The sequence below is a fragment of the Sapajus apella genome, unplaced genomic scaffold (genome assembly GCF_009761245.1).
Source record: "Sapajus apella isolate SASKATOON/1434 unplaced genomic scaffold, GSC_monkey_1.0 scaffold30, whole genome shotgun sequence".
Taxonomy (NCBI): Eukaryota; Metazoa; Chordata; class Mammalia; order Primates; family Cebidae; genus Sapajus; species Sapajus apella.
The window spans coordinates 24,690,699-24,711,853 of NW_022436970.1; the positions used below are offsets into that span (position 1 = coordinate 24,690,699).

Sequence of the window (21,155 nt, forward strand, 5' to 3'; positions counted from 1 at the left end):
GATGTCCTCAGTGAGGAGCGGGCACAGGGGTGTCCTCAGTGGGGAGCGGGCACAGGGTGTCCTCAGTGAGGACTGGGCATGGGGAGGTCCTCATGGAGGAGTGGGCCTTGGGGTGGAAGGTGTGAGGGACAAGAGTTTTCTGTCCCACCGCAGCAGCAGATCAGTTTTTATTACAATGTGGTTTCCATCTAGGACCTCGATTGAGCTGGTGGGAATCGTGCCACTCATGCTGTGCCCTGTCCCAGGTGGTCACGGGCGTGCCCAGGCATGCTCTGTGGTTCTGAACATCAGCCCGTCCAGCCTTTGCCATATACCTCAGAGGCCAGAGGCTGTGCTAGGGCCAATGGGGAGAGACAGAGGACAGTGTCCCAGGCAGCCCACAGACCACCGTCCCTGCCCCACCAGACCTGCCCTGACCCCAGGCCAGCTGGCTGCCCTGCACCCCTCCTGGCTGGGGGTGCCGAGCCTGCTCTGCCCCATCTGGCCAGGCCCTCGTACATCCCTCCCACTGGAAGGTTCTGCCTCAACAGCCCTGAAGGAGCATCTCCCAACCCCATGCTGGGTCACCTGCCAACAACAGGGTCTCAGCCGCCCCTCACGCAGCCCATGTGAGCTCATCTGCTCCAACTCGAGGTCGAGGGGCCATGGCCTATGAACCGGACCATTCTTTAACCAGCAGCTTCACAGGTCAACATGCAAAATACATAGCCAGACACATGTGCGCTTGATTTTTACAAGTCTGCAGCCATGTGGTACCTATGGAGCAGTGGTGCTTCTGCCGTGGCACCCTGGCCTACCTCATGCCCTCCGTGGACTGGTGGCGGTGGTTGCGGTAGAGCTGTGGCACGCCCAGCATGGCTTCGGTCAGCACGGCCAGGAAGCCCAGGGTCTCCACAAACAGGGTAGAGTCAATGGACAGGTAGGTGATGTAGCCCACCAGGCCCGTGAAGGCCACGACACACTGCACGTAGTCCGCGAAGCTGCTCCACTGCCAGAAGTGGTGGGGGTCAAAGTCTAGGGCGAAAGGGAGAAGCGACCTCAGCACAGCTTAGGGTCCAAGTGAGGGGTCAAGGTCAGGGAGGAGAGAGGGAACTGAGCAAGAGATCAGGGTCAGAGGAGAGATGGGAACCCAGTGAGAGGTTAGGGTCAGAGGAGGAGAGACAGAAACCGAGCAAGAGGTCAAGGTCAGTGAAGAGAGACGGGAACTGAGAGGTCAGGGTCAGAGGAGAGACAGGAACTGGTGAGAGGTCAAGGACGGGGAGGAGAGACGGGAATGCAGTGGAAGGTCAAGGTCAGAGGAGGAGCCACATGTTCTTGGTCACACCCTGGTGAACAACGTGTGAAAGAATCTTGAAACAAATATTAACTCAACATAAAAGATGATGACATCAGGCCGGGTGCAGTGGGTACCTAGAGCCCCAGCTCCTCGGGAGGCTGAGGAGGGAGGATCACTTGAGTCCAGGAGTTGAGGCCAGCCTAGGCAACACAGAGACACCTGTCTCTTTAAAAACAAACAAAAACTTGCTAAAGCTCTTCAAATGAATTAGTCTCTGAGAAGCCGTACAGTGTAGGGAGTGCCCTGCAGTCCTTGGAATCTGATGCCCGGGTTAGGGGCGCAGCCCCCTTGGGTTAACCACAGTCTCCTGTTCCTCAGATGTTACCAGGGAGAGATGGGGACCACTCCTAGGACATTCTGAGGATTCAGCGAGTTGGTCTTGAGTTCTGTAACAGGCTTCAGCCGCAGTTACGCTCAGTAAATCCAAGCCATACCCTTCCTGTACCTTGTCACTTGCTAGATGATGGATTCTGTAGAAACCACACTCATAAGCACTCACAGAAATTAGCAAATTAAAGGAGGCAGGTGGACACACAGTCCTGGGGACACAGCAGCTGCAGGGAAAAGGTACACAGAGACAAACTTGCCAAGAAGCCTGGGCAGCGTGTGCTGCACCCGCCCCTCACCCGTCCTTACAGCAGCGCATACTGCGCCCGCCCCTGACCTGTCCTTACAGCAGCAGAGCCAGGGCATGGGCTGCAGGGGTGGGGTGATGGGAGGCGGTGAAGTCTACTGGGCTAGGGGGTGCTGAGGGGTGAGGTTAGAGGGACAGGGAGGTTATGGGTGTGGTGAGGTTAGCGGGGCTTTGGGGCATCACAGGGCAGAGAGGCCAGGGGTGTTGGGCTGGCTGCCTGTCGGGCTGGCAGTGCAGTGAGGGCAGGAGTGGTCAGGATGTGCACCTTCTCCCCGTCCCTCTTGACCCTAGATCTGTGCCCCCCTTCCTGCTCCACACTCCCTCACTGAGTGAGACACTGCCCAGTATCTGAGCTGGAAAGGGGCCACAGTGGAGGCAGGGCCAGAGGAAAGATGGGCACGGTGTGCAGCCCCTCCCAGAACACAGCAGGGCACGGGCTCATGTGCAGCCCCTCCCAGAACACAGCAGGGCACGGGCTCATGTGCAGCACCTCCCAGAACACAGCAGGGCATGTGCTCATGTGCAGCACCTCCCAGAAAACAGCAGGGAGTCCAGGAGGTTCTGAACATAATGAGATTCCATCTTTACAAATAAATACAACATTAGCAGGGCCTGGTGGTGCGCACCTGAGATCCCAGCTACTTGGGAGGCTGAAGCACGAAGATCCCTTGAGCCCAGAAGTTCAAGGCTGTAGTGAGCCATGACTGTATAACTGCACTCCAGCCTGGGTGACAGAGTGAGACCCTGTCTCAAAAAAAAAAAAACTAGTATGTGTTTCAAAGGACAAAAATCAAAGTAAAAAGCCAACCAGTGGAATAAGGGAAAATATTTGCAAATCACATATTTGATAAGAAATTGATGTCTAGAATATATAAAGAGCTCCTAAAACCCAACAACAAAAAAGCACACAAACTGATTCAAAAATGTGCGGCAACTTGAAAAGATTTTTCTCCAAAGAAGAAAAAGGAGATGGCAGGATCTAGATGAGCAGGAGACAGGCCACCTCATCCTCAATGCTCCTCCCAGAAACCTGCCTCCAGCCTGCGTCTCTTCCCCCAGATCTGGTTGGCCATGCTCTCTGAGGTGCCAGGAAGACGTGCCGCACTGGGGCAGCACCCAGCGTCAGTGCGTTACCAGAGGAAACAGAGCCTCGTGTGCCTTTTGGCAACACTCCCTGCATTGCTGAGAAGAAAGAAGGCAGCATGTGCTGTGGTGGAGAGGAAGCATGACAGGCCTGAGTTGATGACGCAGCTGAGCCTCCTTGGCCAAGTGCAGCCCCAGGCTCTTGCCACAGTCCCTAACAACTGAGTGATTAGGTCCACCTGCATCTCAGCCCGGCAGCTCATACAGGACAGTCTCACTTGGTATCACCAAAATTCGAGGCAGAGGGTCCTCTTAAATAGGCGCTGGTGACCAGGTGTGGTGGTTCACACCTGTAATGCCAGCACTTTGGGAGGCTGAGGCGGATGGATCACCTGAGGTCAGGAGTTCAAGGCCAGCCTGGCCAACATGGTGAAACCCCATCTCTACTAAAAATACAAAAATTAGCCAGGCGTGGGGCGTGCTCCTGTAATCTCAGCTACTCGGGAGGCTGAGGCACAAGAATCACTGGCATCCAGGAAGCAGAGGCTGCACTGAGCTGCTACTGAGCCACTGCACTCCAGCCTGGGTTACAGAGTGGGACTCCATCTCAACAAAAAAAGGCACTAGGGAGCTTAACCACACCCCAGACACCTTCAATTCAATGCATTTGCCACTCATGGCCAGCGGAGGGGCTTTCGAGGGTGGCAGGGTAAGAAACAGGTGAGGCAGCTGAGATGCACGGGTGAGGTGGGGGCAAATCTCCAAACAGAAGGCAGCCTGCAGCATGGTGGAATATTACTCAGCCAAAGAAAGGGCAGATTCATGCAACAGCACGGATGAACCTTCAAACAGGACAGCAAGTCACAGAAGCCAGACACAGGAACCACATGTTTATGAGTCCGTTCCTATGACGTCTCCAGCACAGGCAAGTCCACCGCGCCGCAGATGGGCCGCTGTCGGGCTGGGGGAAGAGGGAACTCAGGAAAAGAGGGAAGCTGCTTCAAAGGGGTATCTTTTGGGGTGATGAAAGGCTCCCTAATGAGATAGTGGTAATGGCTGCACAACTCTGTAAATACACTAAAAACCACTGAATTGTGTACTTTTAAATAGTGATAAAATGGTGAATTTTATGTTATGTAAATTGTATCTTTAATATATAACAAAATAAAAATTTTAATGCATATGGTTTGTCTTATACCAAAAGATGCAGGTGTTAAGTATCTATTTATTTTATTAATAACTGCTTATCAGTAAATACTTATTTAGCATTTTATGATACTGAAGTTGAAAACAGTTCCTTCAACTCCAAGTCTGGGAGTTAAGGTGCCGTCATCTGTATCCAGGACAATCTGAAAAAATTCAGCAGCTGTCTACCATTAACTGTCAGCTCACATGTGCTGGGGAACTGGAGCAGGCGGCAGGGAGGAGCCGGGTAAGGAAGACGCTGGCTGAGGCTGACCTGGGAAGGCTCAGAAAGCGGGAATGAGATCTCTAAGTTCAGTCAGGAAAAGTCAGAGGACGCAGGAGACGCCTGATATGTCAGGTGGAACAGAACGTTTTCTACAATTCTGAGAGACTAGTGTGTCAGGATATTTTCACTAAGAGTTTTAAAATCAGGTAATAAAGAAGAGAGGCCTAGAATTCCTCCTGGAAGATCTGGCCCTATCCTGAGGCACCCAGGAGGAAAGGGCACTCCGCTTTCCAAAGCAACTGGGCCCCCCACACTGCTGAGCTCGCAGGAATCTGAGAGGGCACGTGGCTGTGGGAGGGGAGGGGACTCCGAGAACAAGAACAAAAGGGCAAGAACGCAATTTGGACACACGCCCATGGCCACGCAAGGTGCTAACAGAACAGCTGACTCACATGCCATGACTTCCCATGCTGTGTTTCTAGACAGCAGCACCAAAGATAGGGCTTGAAAATGAGGCGCTGAATGCTGAATGAATGTTTCCAGGCCTGTGGGACTGACCAGAGGCCCACCCTGGTGTGCACTGAGCCCTCGGGACCCTCAGCTGCCTGCAGAGAGCAGCTGATTCTCAGAACCTTCCATCGTACCTGCCCTCAATTCACAGAGAGGTCTGCTTTTCCGGCACCCCCCATGGGGACCCCCAGGAACAGACCAGCGCTCGGCCTCCATCAGTCCAGCTGCTGCTGGATTAAAAAGCAGTTCTACCACTTGGGGAATGTGTATCAGGAAACTGTCTCCAAATGGGCAAGGAAGATCCGATTTCTCATCAGATTGTGTTTTTATGTCACAGAACACAAGAGAGATCCTGGTGTAAGAGGATCTGACAGCCAACATGTCCAAGGCATTGGAAAAAGAGCAACTCCATCATGAACAGGGGCTGGGTCAGATGAGCTGAGAACCGCTGGTCTGCTTTCCCAGTCACAGGAGGAGACAGGAGGTCAGCACAAGACACAGGTCATAAGGACCTTGCTGATCAAACAGCCTGCAGTACAGAAGCTGGCCAAATCCTACCAAAACCAAGATGGCCACAACAGTGACCTCTGTCGCCCTCACTGCTACACTCCCACCAGCGCCATGACAGTTTACAGATGCCATGGCAATGTTAGGAAGTTACCCGACATGGTCTACAAAGGGGAGGCATGAGTAATCCACCCCTTGTTTAGCATATCATCAAGAAATAACCATAAAAATGGGCACCCAGCAGCCTTCGGGGCTGCTCTGTCTATGCAGCAGCCATGCTCTCATTCCTTTACCTCCCGAATAAACTTGCTTTCACTTTATGGATTCCCCTCAAATTCTTTCTTGCGTGAGATCCAAGAGCCCTCTCCTGGGGTCTGGGTGGGAAGCCCGTTCTAGTAACAAACATGAGAGGGACAGAGAACTCCAGGGAGCTTCCTGTTGGGACTGGGACAGCTGGAGGGTATCACAGCACTGGTTTCAAACACAACGCAGAACTAACTGCCAAGAGTGAACCTGGGCACCTCAGACGCCTGCAGGCACTGTCAGGACCGACAGATCTCACAGTCGACAGGTGATCACAGGGTGTGAATGGCATCTCAGTAATGCTGAGCTCCACCCCCGAGCCACAGGGTGACTTTCACAGGGCCACGGAGCCTCCTGGGCCACGAAGCCCAGGGACATTCTGGAGGGGAGAAAACTGCTCTTTTAGACAGTCTGGCGCTCCCATTCCCTCTCGCTCTGCCTGTCCCCACCCAGTGCCCAGCTAGGGCAGCCTTGGAGGAGGGGCTCCCTCGCCACTCACACCAGCCCCCATCCCTCTCTGAGGACTCGGGTCCTCAGAGGACAGTGGCTCCCCCCAGGACACCCACAAAACAGCTGGTCTGCAACCCATCTCTAGAATGTGGGGTGACAACAGTGAAGAGGGGGCAGATTGTGAGGACTCCTTCCCTAGGAGGATGTCACTGAGACAGCCGGGGAGGCATCTGGGGTCTCAGGAGGGAGGAGGTGATCATCAAGGCCAGGCTCCCAATGTGAACGGTGGAGTGTGGTTACGGAGGATGTCCTGGTTTGGGTCCTGCATGCTAAAATACATGGGTGGCATCACGCATCAGTGCAGCAGCTAAACTGTATCATACTCCCACTTTAACTTTGTGACTATCTCAATATTTTTAAAAATACAAATCAACTCCCCATGAAAAAACAAAAAACCTCCCCCTTCCTTCAAATCCCTGGTCCAGGCTCACGCAGTCTCTTGAGAGCTGCCCTTCAGCACAGGTCTGAGCCCTACCTGCTGCATCTGTTTCTCTACCCCCTACTGCGGCTAAGCAGACAAAGCCTGTCCTGGGAAATGCCCTGAGACAACCTGGAGGGGAGCAAACGGGCACCACCCAGGCCCGGAGCTGGAAGCAGGGCTCAGCAGGACCCCAGGCACACAGGGGCTCATCTGGAGGGACCTGAGGGGCTCAGGCTGCAGCTGGGAGAGCACAGAGAGGAGGCTCCTGAGGCTACCAGGGCCCACTTTTACTTTATCCTAAGGATCAGGGACACCAAAGAATTTAACAAAGACGGCCACACCACCTGCTGCAGAATGAATATAAATGCCCTTCTTAGCCTTCGAGGCCGGCAGTGTTCTCACCGACCCCCTCTAATCCTGCTATCCGTGCAGCAGGCAGCACAGGGACAGGGAGATGGCACGGCTGGGGCCACAGGAGGACGCAGAGAGATCCCCACCAAAGACCCTCAGAGAGTGACAGATCCCCCACCACACCCCAGGTGAGCAGGAAAGGCAGAGCGGGGACTGAGCCCGAGGGGGAGCCATGCCAGCTTCCAAAGAGGACCCCCAGGAAACAAACACCTTCCCACTCAGCAAGGACAAAACCACCACTGTAGAGACCAGCGTCTGTGTCCCAGTCCAAGGCTGCACAGACAGCCCGCCCTCACCGCCGCACTTCCCTAACAGCCACTGAGACTCACGCTCCTGCAGCCTCCTTGGCCAGAGCCAGGGAGGCCCTGGGAGAGAGGACCCGGACAGGCCCTGTCGGGCGGCCTTGCCTGCTCTCAGCCTCCTCTCATTTTCAGTGGCCTTTCCCCGCTTTATCCTAATCGACATCTCCAGGCCCCTGATTTGCTCAGAGTCTGCTCAGTCGGGCACCCAACAGTGGACAGGTGAGAGGTGAGGGGCTGGGCTGTCACTGCGGCAAAGGGCACCGTGGCCCTCTGGCCTGAATGCTTCCACCCGAAGTCAAGACACAAACACATCATCGTACACAGCAAAAATAGCCCAGAAAGGCCCCAGCCCAGATGGCACTGGAATAAAGTTTTCCCCAAGTCACTTGCTTTTTTGTTTTTTGTTTTTTGTTTTTGAGACAGAGTCTCCCTCTGTTGCCCAGGCTGTGCAATGGCACAATCTCGGCTCACTGAAATCTCCACCTCCCAGGTTCAAGCGATTCTTCTCCTGCTTCAGCCACCCAAGTATTTGGGATTACAGGCACCCACCACCACGCCCAGCTAAATTTTTTTGTATTTTTAGTAGAGATGGGGTTTCGCACAGGTCAGGCTGATCTCTAACTCTTGACCTCAGGTGATCCACCCGTCTCAGCCTCCCAAAGTGCTGGGATTATAGGCGTGAGCCACCACGCCCGGGCAGGGCTACCTACTTATAAAGAGGACTTCAGGACAGTTCCAGGCGCTCCTCCGTGACATACCAGCGGAGGATGCTCAGCTGCTGCCTTTACTCAATGTGCCATTGAACAGAAACACAAGAGTGCTGTTCTCCCAGCCTGAAACATTCCTCATACTTCCAGCCATCAGGGTTTCAGCCCGCTCAGAAACAACAGAGGCGGTGGACACTTCCAGAATAGCGGTGCGAGGTTCTCCACAGACCCTCTCCAACAAAACCACTGTGAGAGGTGAACTTTACAAACAGCAGCCACTTAAAGTCTCTGACGTGTCTTAGGGACACACAGCAAATGGAGGAACACTTATCCAAGAAAACCTTCTAAGTGGCCACAGGAACACCTTCCCTATCCCCTTGTGACAAAAGCTCTACTCCCAGCAGGCAGCCAAGAAGACGGGGCTCTCTCCCCCCACTGCCACTGCAGGAGAGGCAGGCACCCAACTCTTCATCGCCTGCTCAGCTCCTGTCTGCCCAGCCTCCCTTCCTCCAACCAGCCCCCACCAACGGCGCAGGTGCAGAGAACACTGAGCATCCACATCCCTGCCTCAGCTTGCTCACCGAGCATCCACGTCCCTGCCTCAGCTTGCTCACCGAGCGTCCACGTCCCTGCCTCAGCTTGCTCACCGAGTGTCCCTGTCCCTGCCTCAGCTTGCCCACCAGGCGTCCAAGTCGCTGCCCACCAGGCATCCTCATCCCTGCCTCAGCCTGCCCACCGGGCGTCCATGTCCCTGCCACAGCCTGCCCACCGGGCGTCCACGTCCCTGCCACAGCCTGCCCACCGGGCGTCCACGTCCCTGCCACAGCCTGCCCACCAGGCGTCCACGTCCCTGCCTCAGCTTGCCCACCGGGTGTCCATGTCCTTGCCTCAGCTTGCCCAACGGGCGTCCACGTCCCTGCCTCAGTTTGCTCACGTCCCTGCCTCAGCTTGCCCAACGGGCGTCCACGTCCCTGCCTCAGCTTGCTCACCGAACGTCCACGTCCCGGCTTCAGCTTGCTCACTGAGCTTCCACGTCCCTGCCTCAGCTTGCTCACTGAGCGTCCACGTCCCTACCTCAGCTTGCTCACCGGAAGAGGTTCCACATCAGCAGGGGTATACTAAGAGGACCAGATGCAACAACCCCCTTCCTGTGCTGCACTCAGAGCAGAGCTGTCACCCTCAGAGGTCAACAGGTTCTGTCCTGAGGATGGGGGCATCAGGACAGAGAGCTCCATAGCAGTCCCTAGAGGGACTTGCTACTTAAAGCAGGTGCAAGTCCAAGTGTAAGGATGCTGACAAAACAACAGAGACCTCAGCAGCCAGCAACTAAGAGGCGCTACAAGCTCCATGATGAGCTCAAATTTTATCACGCAGAACTGGAAAGGACAGCCAAGAGGAGCCCTCCTGGGGACACAGCAACCACGAAACACTGGCCTCAGTGGCCCCCCTGCCCAGCTGTGGGGGAGTACATGCCCCAGGATATCATCTAATCAGCCGGCAGCCTCCAGTGAGTGGAGGCCAACAGCTGGTTTGACCAAAAGCTTAACAGGAAGATCAGGGAAGGTCATGGCCAGCCAGAACCACCACACCTGAGAAAGGAGAGGTCCAGAGACTGCATTAGTCCAGCCAGATCACAAAACAAACAGTAAGTCATCCTATCCCCATGTGGGGGAATCCATATCCCCAGCTGCTACTATAGTTTGCCTTAAAATATCCAGCTTGCAACAACAACAAAAAATGAGTTATACAAAGAAGCAGCAAAGTGTGGTTCATACACAAGAAAAAAAATAATAATGATAAGCAGGACACAAACTGCTTTTGAAGAGACACAGGTGTTGGACTCAGTAGAAAAAGACTTTAAAATAGCTATTGTAAATATGTTCAAATAACTAAAGGGATCCATGCATAAAGAATTAAAAGAAAATATGACAACAAATCAAAAAGCAACTATCAATAAAGAGACAGAAATTCTAAAAAAGAACTAAGTGGAAATTCTGGCATTGCAAAGCACAACTGAAATTTTATAACTCACTATAAGGGCTCAACAATAGATTTAAGCTGGCAGAAGAATCAGTGAATTCAAAGAAAGATCAATGAAGATTATGCAGCCTAAAGAACAAACAGAAAACAGAATTAAGGAAAAAGAACACAGTCTCAGAGAGGTGGGATGACATGAAAGTACACCAGTACATGCAGAATGGGTGAGCTCAAGGAGAAGAGAGAGAGGAGCAGAAAAAAAAAAAATTATTCAAGGAGAAAATGACTTTTGAAAACTTCCCAAATATGATAAAAATATTAACTACACACCCAAGAAGCTCAACAAATTGCAAGCCTGATAAACACAAAGAGATCCACACCTTGACACATCACAGTCTAAATGATGAATGCCAAAAAACAAAGACAAAATCTTGAAAGAAGCAAGAGAAAAATAATTTATCACTTACAAGGAAACCCCAATAAGATTAACAGCTGACTTCTCATCAGAAACAATGGAGTCCAGAGGGCAGTGGAATAACATATTCAAAGCACTGAAAAGAAAAAAAAAAATCATCAACCAGATTCTTATATCTAGTAAAACTTTTTAAAAAAAAATAAGGGGAAAATAAAGACATTCCCAGATAAACAAGAACTGGGAGAATCTGTTGCTAGTAGGCACACCTTACAGAAAACAAGTTTTTCATGCTGAAAACAAGTAACACCAGGTGTAATTCAAATCCACATGAAAAAGAGTACATGTAAAGACAATTATGTAAGTTATCATAGAAGATGATTAGATTTCTTCTCTTTTCCTCTTTTACTTGACTTACAAATAACTGCATAAAACAATACACATTGTACTGTTTGGGGCCTTTAACATAAAGAAATGTAATAAGCTTGACAATAATATTAATAGCACAAATGAGATAGATGGGATCAAAACTGTATTAGAGAAAGAAAATGACTGCAGATGGTAATTCAGTCAGAAAAAGAAATGAAAGGAACCACAAATGGTAAATAAGGTTAAAATAATAACTCCATAATATATGTTTGTTCTCCTCTCAAGTTCTTGAATGACATAAAATGTATATAAGGGAACAATCAGAACAATATATTGTTAGATTGTAATATATGTAGACATAATATGTATAATAATCATACCATTTAAAAAGGGAGGAGGAAATCAAACCATGTAGGAAGAGTAAGGTTCCTATCACTGGAATTAAGTTAGTATAAATTTGAAGTAGATTCTGATAAGATGCATATTGTAAGCCTTCAAGTAACTAATAAGAAAATAATTCAAAAAACATTACTTAAAGAAGTTAAAATGTTACACTAAAAAATATTCACTTAACATAAAAGAAAGCTGTAAATGAGTAACAGCTGAGGGGAAAAGGAATGGGATGTACAGAAAACAAAATGTAAAGTAGCAGATGTAAATCTGAACATATTATAACATTAAGTGTGAATGAAATAAGCAATCAAATCAAAGGGCAGAATTGCCAGAATGGATTTTTTTTTTTAAAGATCCATTGCATGTATACAGAAGACTCATTTTAGATTCAAAGATACAAAAAGGTTAAAAGTAACACAATGGAAACAATATATCAAATGGCAACCACAGGAGATTTGCAGTGATGACACTAACATCAGAAGCAATAGACCTCAAAACAGAAAATACGCACATATGTCCCTATCAAACAACGGTGCCCCCAAATACAACAGGCAAAAACTGACAGAAGTAACAAGAGAAAAAGGTAGTTCAAAAATAGTTACAGACTTCCACACCCACATTTGGTAATGGATGTTAACAACTGCACAGAAAAACAATAAAGAAATCTTAGACTTGACCTAACAGACAACCCTCCACCTTCACCCAACAGCAAAATGCACATTCTTTTCAAGTCGCACATGGAGTATTCTCCAGCACAGATCCTGTGCTGGGCTGTAAGATGTGCCTCTATTTAAAAGTGCTGGAATCTGGCTGGGTGCAGTGGCTCACACCTGTAATCCTAGCTCTTTGGGAGGCTGAGGCGGGCAGACTGCTTGAGCTCAGAAGTTCAAGACCAACCTGGTCAACATAGTGAAACCCCGTCTCTACAAAAAATACAAAACACTGGCCAGGCGCAGTGGTGTGCACCTGTAGTCCCAGCTACTTAGGAGGCTGAGGCACGGGAATTGCTAGAACCTGGGAGGCGGAAGTTGCAGTAAGCCAAGACCACGGTACAGCCTGGGCAACAGAGCAAGACTATGTCTCTAAAAATTAAAAAAAAAAAAAAAGGTACTGGAATTATACAGAGTATGTTCTACGACTATAATGGAAATAAATTCAAAATCAATAACAGAAAACATTTGGGGATATTCACAAATATGTGGAAGTTAACACACTCCTGAATAATAAATAGGTCAAAGAAGAAATCTTGGAGTAAATTTTAAAACACTAAGGTGCATGAAAACAAAAACACACACATCCAAGTAAAGCACTGCTTAGAGGGAAATTATGGCTGTAAACACCAACATTAACAGGGAAAAGAGAAAAGAAAAATCAATGATCTAACCTCTACCTTAAGCAAAAGAGCAAATTAAACCCAAAGCAACCGTAAAGAAGAAAATAATATTAGCGTGAAATCAACAGAACCAAAAGTTGGTTTCTTTGATGGCCAATGTGGGTGTGTTGTGTTAAAAAAAAAAAAAAAAAAGAAAAGAAAAGAAAAAAACCCACCTTTTAAAAACTCCGTTATTTGACAAGAACAAAAAAATTGACAAATCTTTAGGTTAACAAAAAAAGAAAGGAAAGGAAGGGATCAAATTACTAACATCAGGAATAAAAGAAGAACCATTACTAATGACTTTCCAGAAATAAAAAGGATTATAAGGAAATACTAAGAAAAATTATATAGCCACAAATTAGATAACTTAGGTGAAATGGAAAAATTCCAATACAGACAAACTACCAAAACTGACTTAGGAAGAAACAGAAAATCTGAATAGACTTACAACAAGAGATTGAATTAGTAATTTTAAAACTTCCCACAAAGAAAAGCCCAAGCCCAGATGGCTTCACTGGATAACTCTACAAATATTTAAAGAGGAATTAGTATCAATCCCTTGCAAACTCTAAAAAGACAGAAAAGGAGGGGAATAGTTTCCAATTTATTTTATAAGGCCAGTATCATCCTAATGCTAAATCCAGACAAATTCATCACAAGAAAACTACAGACCATTATCCCTTATGAATACAAATTCAAAAAAAATCCCCAATACAATACTAGCAAACAAAATCCAGCAACAGATAAAAAGTATTGGACACCATGACCACATGGATTTATCCCAAGAAGGCAAGGTTGGTTCAATACACAAATATCAATCAATGTTGTACATCATGATTGTAGAATAAAAGACAAAACCCACAGGATCATCTCAATACACACAGAAAAGCATTTGGCAAATTCCAACTCTTACGATAAAAACACCCAATAGACTCAATGAATCAAAGGGAACTAACTGCCTTGACCTAATGAAAGGCAACTATGGAAAATCCATCAACTAACATCATACTCAGTAGTTAAAGACGGAATGCTTTCTCACTAAAATGAAGAACAAGACAGGCACATCAGTCTCACCACTTATAACCAGGGTAATTAAGAAAAAGAAATAAAAGCAACTAAATTGTAAAGGAAGAATTAAAACGATCTCTATTTGCAGATGACAGAATCATATATAGAGAATCTACTAAACAACTCTTAGAACAAATCAGTTCAGCTCAGCAAAGTTGCCTGATGCAAGATCAACATGCAATGATCAATTACATTTCTATAAAGTGGCAATGAACAAGAAGAACTAAAATTAAGAAAACAATTCCATTTACAATAGCATCAAAAAGGATAAAATTTTTTTGAATAAATTTAACAAAGTCCAAAATTTGTTTCTAAACTTTTCTCCTCCCTTCCTGTCTCCCTCCCTCTTCCCCTTTCCATACCCCTCTCCCCACACACAGAAGAACATGGACAGGCTTCTAAGAACTACTTCATGCTTGAAAACAGCAGAGCTAGGGGTTGATTAGTTTGCTATAGACTCGGCCACACTTGGTAAAGTTGACGCATGCACATGCACAGATGGGAGCAATGACAGGAGGAAGTACAGCTGCAGGAAGGAGGTGAAAGGAATGCGCAGCCTGCACAGGGTACATACCCAGGAAGGACCGCCTGGGGGCGACCTTGACTTCTTCATCCTTGCTATCTGCAGCTACATTAAAAAGGGAGACAGAAACAGAAAGGGGAAAAAGACAGAAACAGACTGGTTTTAACATGGGTAAACCTGTGTTCCCAGAACTTTTTGCATTTCTTTAACAAAAAGGGGCTAGGCAGATCCTGCTTCCCTTTTCCTAGAAACTAGTCTGTATGCAAGCTTTGGTTGCAATATAGCTGCCCCAGGTCAAAACCCTTTGGAAGGCTGCCTGATAAAGCTGTTTTCAGAGTACACTCTGCTGTAACAGGGGCTGGGTCGACAGGTGCACTTGAGAAGCACCTCTGCACATACACAGAGACAAGGGGACAACATGACAGGGACCCAGCACCCTCCAGGGTTCAGCACCTACAATGACAGGTTGTGAGCCAACCTCCCAATCTGTGCAGCCCCGGGACAAGACTGCAGCCAAGGCCTTGGAAAATAGTGTGGCCTCCAGGTGGCTCCTGGGAAGCCACACAGGGTTTGGGATTAAAGAATGTTGATAAACAAGAGACTCAAATGAGTCCTGGGCTCAGAAAGCAGAGGTGGGATCAAAGATTGTGTGTTGCCTGCCCCAGGCAATGCAAACTTAAAATGGAAATTTTCCAAGTGAACAGCTAAAAGCAAATACAACATGATCTCTGACCTCTGCCCTCGGCTACTTGGACTCAGGGTGTTGTCCCACTCACAAGGCAGGAATTGCAATATTTCTACCAAATTTAGGGTTTTATAAATCAACGCAGCATACAAAGTCCAGCCTCCTCTCCTCTCCCAGGCTCCCCCAGCACCGCCTCTTAGATTTTATGGGTCCCTCAGCTCTTCCCATCTGTTGCTTTTATTTAGACCACATCCCTCTTCACTGGTGCCTCTTCTAAAGACCAAGATCTACAAGGGGTGGGAGGGGTGGAGGGACCACCCAAGGCAGTATTGCTCAGTCCACCCTGTTTCCCTTCTCATATCCAGGCATGACTGTGCACAGCTTGGGGGTAAACAGGTAATGGAGGGAGGCAGCCAGCCGGCAGGCTGGGGAAAAGGCATGGTTCAGGCTGCAGACTCCCATCCCACACCAGGCTGTGTCCTGCCACAGCCTCAAGCTACCTAAGGCTCCTTGCCTGGAAAGCAGTGTGATCAGATCCACGTTTGTGTGGGGCAGACTGCAAAGAGTTCTGACGCCAAGAGACCTGTCAGGAACATTTTCAACAGTCACGTATTTCCACAAATCTGTGCTGAACATGTCCTCCAGACCAGGCACTCAGGGTCCAAAAAGGGCCCAGCAATATTTTCCTTTTCCTCAGAACCTCAACACTTGGCTTGGGGAGGTGGTGTCAGTGTCTTCTCCCCTTGATCACGGGTGGGCTTGTGACCACTCCAGTCCATAGAAGCAATGCTGTGATTTCCAAGACTTAGGTCATAAAACAGATACACCTTATATCTGCTTCCCCAGGAAGCTCCCCCTTGGGACCCGGCCACCATGTGAGGAAGCCCAGGCCTCATAAGGAAGCCTTGGTGGATGTCCCAGCAGAGCCCGGGCAGAGGTCCTGGCAGATGGCCAGCACCAGCCATGCCAAAGAGCGAGTGAGGAAGAGAGAGGAGACAAGAAAATGAGCTTCAATGGCTGCAGCCCTAGCCTTTGCACCTCCCCAGATGCCACTGAGGACAGCAGAGGCCAGTTGCTCCTGCCAAGCTCTACCCAAAATGCACACATGGGCAAAATGAATGTTGTCCTTCCAAATACTAAGATCTGGGGTAACTTGTGGAATAGCCAAAGAGACTGGAACAAGAGACAGGACAAGTTATAGTCCCACATGGCCAGCAGGAAGGAGGCTGGCTGGGCAACAGAGGCCATCACCTGCTTCCTGGGACTCTGGTCCATGTCACAACTGGAGACTAAGAAAGGTTTGCACTGTTCCCTGTTGGTACAGCATGACTGGGGGGTGCAGGGGTGACAGTGACAGGGAGGTGCTGGCTGGCCTGGGACTGGGGAAAGCACATGATCACAGTGGCCCAGGTGAGCCCGCAATGGCAGGTACACAGGCAGATACAGGGGTTCCCAATGTGATGTCCAAGAATGTCATTAAACCCCTGGAAATGCATGCAGGATGGCACACAACCCCACACACAATACGTTTTCCAGCTTTCTTGAGCTGTAACTAACCCGTTTAAAGTGTACAATTCAATGGTTTTTAGGATATTCACCATCACTATCTAATTTTAGGACATCTTCAGCACCCCAAAAAGAATCCCTCAACTAACCAGCAGCCAGAGGCCTTACGCCTAGAACTCTGAATATTAAGATTTGAGGCAAATTTCAAGTAAATTCAGCCACCTGATTTTGAGCCACAATTATTTCTCAAATAACCCCTAAGAGGAACTTAAAAGGAAAAAACTACATGATAAAGCAAAGTTAAACTTTATAAAAGCAAAAGTTTTCAATAAAATGAAACAAATGACCCCACGTACCCAGTTGCTGCTGCACCCATGACTAGGTGCACTTCCTGGTGACATAAACGCAGCAGCAACCTGGCTTCCGTCCCCAGTGGGAAGTGCCCTGAGGATGTGCAATCCTGAGTATATAAATCCCCACCCCCAATTAAACAAATGTTTTCAGCGACCGGGCGGCTGGCACTGGCATGATGACCCTCAGACTGCCATACACAGAGAGGGCTAAGAGAGGCACGAGGACGTCACATTCCATTATTTGTGGGGTCCTTGAGGAGGGGAGTTGACACAGGGCAGAAGGGAGGCTGAGCCCAGGCTAAGAGGTGCGGCCAAGCCTACAGGCTTCAAGTCAAATGGGAAGAACAGGTGTGTACTCATGAAGTATTTCACCTCAGCAAAAAAATTCCCTAGCTCCAGCCGCTGAAAAAGCCAAAAAAGCAACCTCCAGGCCAGCCCTCATGTGTGCCCAGGCTGTGGTCTCCAAATACTGCATCCCAGATACCAGAGCTCCCTGGAGAAACGACGGATTCCGGGTTTGGGGCAGGAGACGTGGCTGTCACACGAGCACCTTGTTATACTAGGACCCTGTGTGGAACCAGTCAAAAGGGCCCAGCACCATCATGCAGCTCCCAGGCCAGAGCAAAGAACTGGAGGTTCAACACACACAATAATCCAGTAACACACAAAACATCCAAATCGCATGTCCAGAATGACTGAAAAACTGCACTCATCATCGCAAGATGCAAGGAAACCAATTTTGAAAACTGGTAAAGAGAGAGACCCGAATTTCCCTTGGAAATTATACCCATGGACAGCTGAACCATGGGCACCAGGCCGTTTCTCTGCAGAGGGGCTCCAGCTGACAGAGGGCAACCATCCTGCACCCCTGATCAGCTCACGGCCTCAGCATGAGCCCACAGTGGGGCTCTGGTGGACCTCTGGTGACCACTGGCGCCTCTGGTGGAGCGGCGCAACCGTCCTGCAAAACACGAGAACCAAACCTGGGTCCGATCGGGCCTCTGGGTCCACTGTCTTTTAAAAATGCTCTTTCACAGAAAGAGCCAAGGACAGAATACCCTGTCCACATCCCAAGGACGTAAAGACATGAGGAACCAGCGTGCACACCACCTCCACTCACGGCTTCCCAAAACTTGGCCTGCAGGAGCACTCAGCAATCTCGTTAAAATGCAGTGGCACTGATGCCAGTAATACAGACCACAGGCAAAGTCAAGGGGCGCCAAGGGAGAACCCACAGATTTTTAAACAACAAAAACGTATATACTGCCAGGCACAGGGGCCTACACCTGTAATTCCAATACTTTGGGAGGCTGAGGTGGGAGGATCGCTTGGCTTGAGCCCAGGAATTCAAAGCAATCATGAGCTTTGAAAATACCACTGCATTCCAGCCTGGGCAACAGAGCAAGACCTTGTCTCAAAAAAAAAAAAAAAAGAAAAAGAAAGAAAAGAAAAACCTGCAGCAGGAAGGAGGCCTGAATGCACTTGAGGGTCCAGTCACCCTCGGGCTTTACACCACCCTCCCTACTTGGTAAATGTTTGAAATTCTCTGTAATGCAAAGTGTGAGCTAAAAAGAAATAACCCAGGACACGCAAGACAGATGTGTACTCACTCCCAACCATGGTCAGCCATGGCCTGGCTGAAGAGGCTCGGTTTCGCCCGGGGTGGCACCGTGTTGGCGCTGGCCCTGCTGTCCTCAGACTGGGCACTCGAGGCCCTAGGGGACATCTCCCTCTGGCGAGGGGCCCCGACCCTGACTCACAATGACAACAGTGGGGGAAAACGTCTCAGTGGAATGAGGGTTTCTTTTTAAAGCCTGATCATAATTTTGAAAATGATGCCGATTTTGTGAAAGGAGACTGTGGAAGAACAAAAGGAAGAGGCGTAGAAAGTATGCCACAGTGTTCAAAGCAGTTACCTCTGGAGGGCGGGGCAGAAGCTGTTTCACTTTTCCCTCATATTCTGTCTTCCCCAAATATCTACCATTAGCATCCACTGTTCTTTATAATCAGACAACAAATTATGCATTTAATTTTTTTTTTTTTTAAGATGGGGTTTCACCATGATGGCCAGGCTCGTCTTGAACTCCTGACCTCAGGCGATCCACCCACCTTGGCCTCCCAAAGTGCTGGGATTACAGGCGTGAGCCGCCACGCCCAGCCTATGCATTTAATTTTTTAAGTAATCTACCCTTTCCTAACACCATTTATGTTTCTTTAATCTTAACTTTCTTTTTTTTTTTTAACCTTAACTTTCAAACTGAACTTGTGATCTCCAAAACTTAAAATCTTTATAAAAGATAGCTGGAAAACATTTACACTTTTACTTCATCAGGTCGTCTGACTATCCATGAGCATAGTGAAATGTAGCTATTCAAACGTTTCCTCATAAATTATTTTCATATCCTCATCAGTCTGTCAAGAATTGTGCCTCCCAAGGCCCACGGACCTCCTTGGCACGTCCTTATCCTCAGGTGAGGCTCAAAAATGTGCTTGGCAAAAGCAAAAACTGACAAATGGAATCTAACTAAACTTAAGAGCTTCTGCATAGCAAAAGAAAGTATCAACAGAGCAAACAGACCACCTACAGATGGGAGAAAATCTTTGCAAACAATGCATCTGACAAAGGTCTAATATTCAGCATCTATAAGGAACTTAAATTTACAAGAAAAAAAAAAACCCATTAAAAAGTGGGCAAAGGACATGAACAGACACTTTTCAAAACAAGACATACATGCAGCCAACAAGCATATGAAAAAAGGCTCAACATCACTGATCATTAGAGAAACGCAAATCAAAACCACAATGAGATACCTTCTCACACCAGTCAGAATAGCTATTATTAAAAAATAAAAAAAAAATCACAGATGTTTGTGAGGTTGTGAAGAAAAAGGAACACTTATACACTGTTGGTAGGAGTGTAAATTAGTTCAACCATTGTGGAAGACAGTGTGGTGATTCCTCAAAGACCAGAAATACCATTCAACACAACAATCCCATTACTGGGTATAAACCCCTAGGAATATAAATTGTTCTGTTGTAGACACAATCACACATATGTTCACTGCAGCATGATGCACAACAGCAATGACATGGAATCAACTTATGCCCATCAATGAAAATCATCCAGATTTTCTTGTGGATGAAGAAAATGTGGTACACTATGGAATACTACGCAGCCATAAAAAAGAATAAGATCATGTCCTTTAGAGGAACATGTATGGAGCTGGAGGCCATCATCTTTAGCAAACTAACACAGGAACAGAAAAGCAAATGCTGCATGTTCTCACGTGCGAGAGCTAAATGACAAGAACACATGGACACATAGAGGAAAACAACTCACACTGGGGCCTATAGGAGGGTGGAGGGGAGGAAGAGGGAGAAAACCCAGAATAACCGATGGCTACTAGGCTTGACACCTGGGTGATGAAATAATCTGTACACCAGCAGGATGCAGCGGCTCATGTCTGTAATCCCAGCATTTTGGGAGGCCGAGGTGGGTGGATCACTTGAGGTCAGGAGTTCAGGCGTTAGAGAATCTGTATACCAAACCCCCGTGACATGTAATTTACCTATATAACAAACCTGCACACGTACCCCAAACTTAAAAGCTTTAAAAAAAAAAAGAACACGTTCAGAGGCAACAACCTCCCGTGTGAGGTGACGCCACTGGCAGGAAGCCGAGGCTGGCCGCCTTGTCCGGCACTGGGCTGGCTGCAGGAACTACAGATCCGGTGGCCAGAAGCCAGAGCCTTCAGTCTGAATTTCAGTTATGTTCATGGCCCGCTCTCCCCTCTCCTGGCAGAGGAGAGGATGTGAGCCACACCTTTCATCAAGGTGTTCTGTAGGAGAAGGCCTGGGCCTGTCCACCAAGTGGACATGGACATGTATAAACTCAAATCGGACTCAAATATGCAGTGCTGCAGATGTGAACCTCGACTCCTTAAACCGACAGTTACATCCAGTACAGAGTCCAGGAGTGGATTTTCCACCGAGGTCATTTGGGGCCCAGGAGTCGTGCCGCTTGGTTCTCAATCCTCCCTGGGGTGAGGGCTGGTGCAGGGCACCCAGGCTGACCCCAGAAGCCCCGGCCTCACCCCTCTCAGCGGCCCTGGCCTGCTTCCCAAATGTTCCAGGCCTTGAGGAAAGGGTGCACCAGCTTCCTGTCACCTCTATAACAAGGTACCACAAATATGGTGGCCACAACTCAGGCTGATTATCTTAACTCTGGAGGCCAGAAACCCAACGGTCTCCTGGACTAAAACCAAGGCTGTGTCTCCTGCTCATTCAAGTAAGGGCAGAACTCAGTTCCCCATGGTCTTGGGCTCTGCTGCCTATAAAGCAACTGCCCACCCATGGCAG

The 21,155-nt window shown here is 48.4% G+C and overlaps 1 protein-coding gene across 4 annotated transcripts in view; it reads right to left on the minus strand.

The window, feature by feature from the left end:
* SLC66A2 (solute carrier family 66 member 2) overlaps positions 1-21,155 on the minus strand; it is a 37,254-nt gene that overhangs the window by 6,349 nt on the left and 9,750 nt on the right. For 3 of the 4 annotated variants that reach the window (XM_032293794.1, XM_032293795.1, XM_032293798.1), the window contains 2 exons: positions 14,304-14,357; positions 798-1,014 (listed from right to left, as the gene is read on the minus strand). In XM_032293794.1, the coding sequence (XP_032149685.1) occupies positions 798-1,014; positions 14,304-14,357 (271 nt within the window). The remainder of the gene's footprint in view (positions 1-797; positions 1,015-14,303; positions 14,358-21,155) is intronic. The other variant, XM_032293796.1, reaches the window with a different exon arrangement.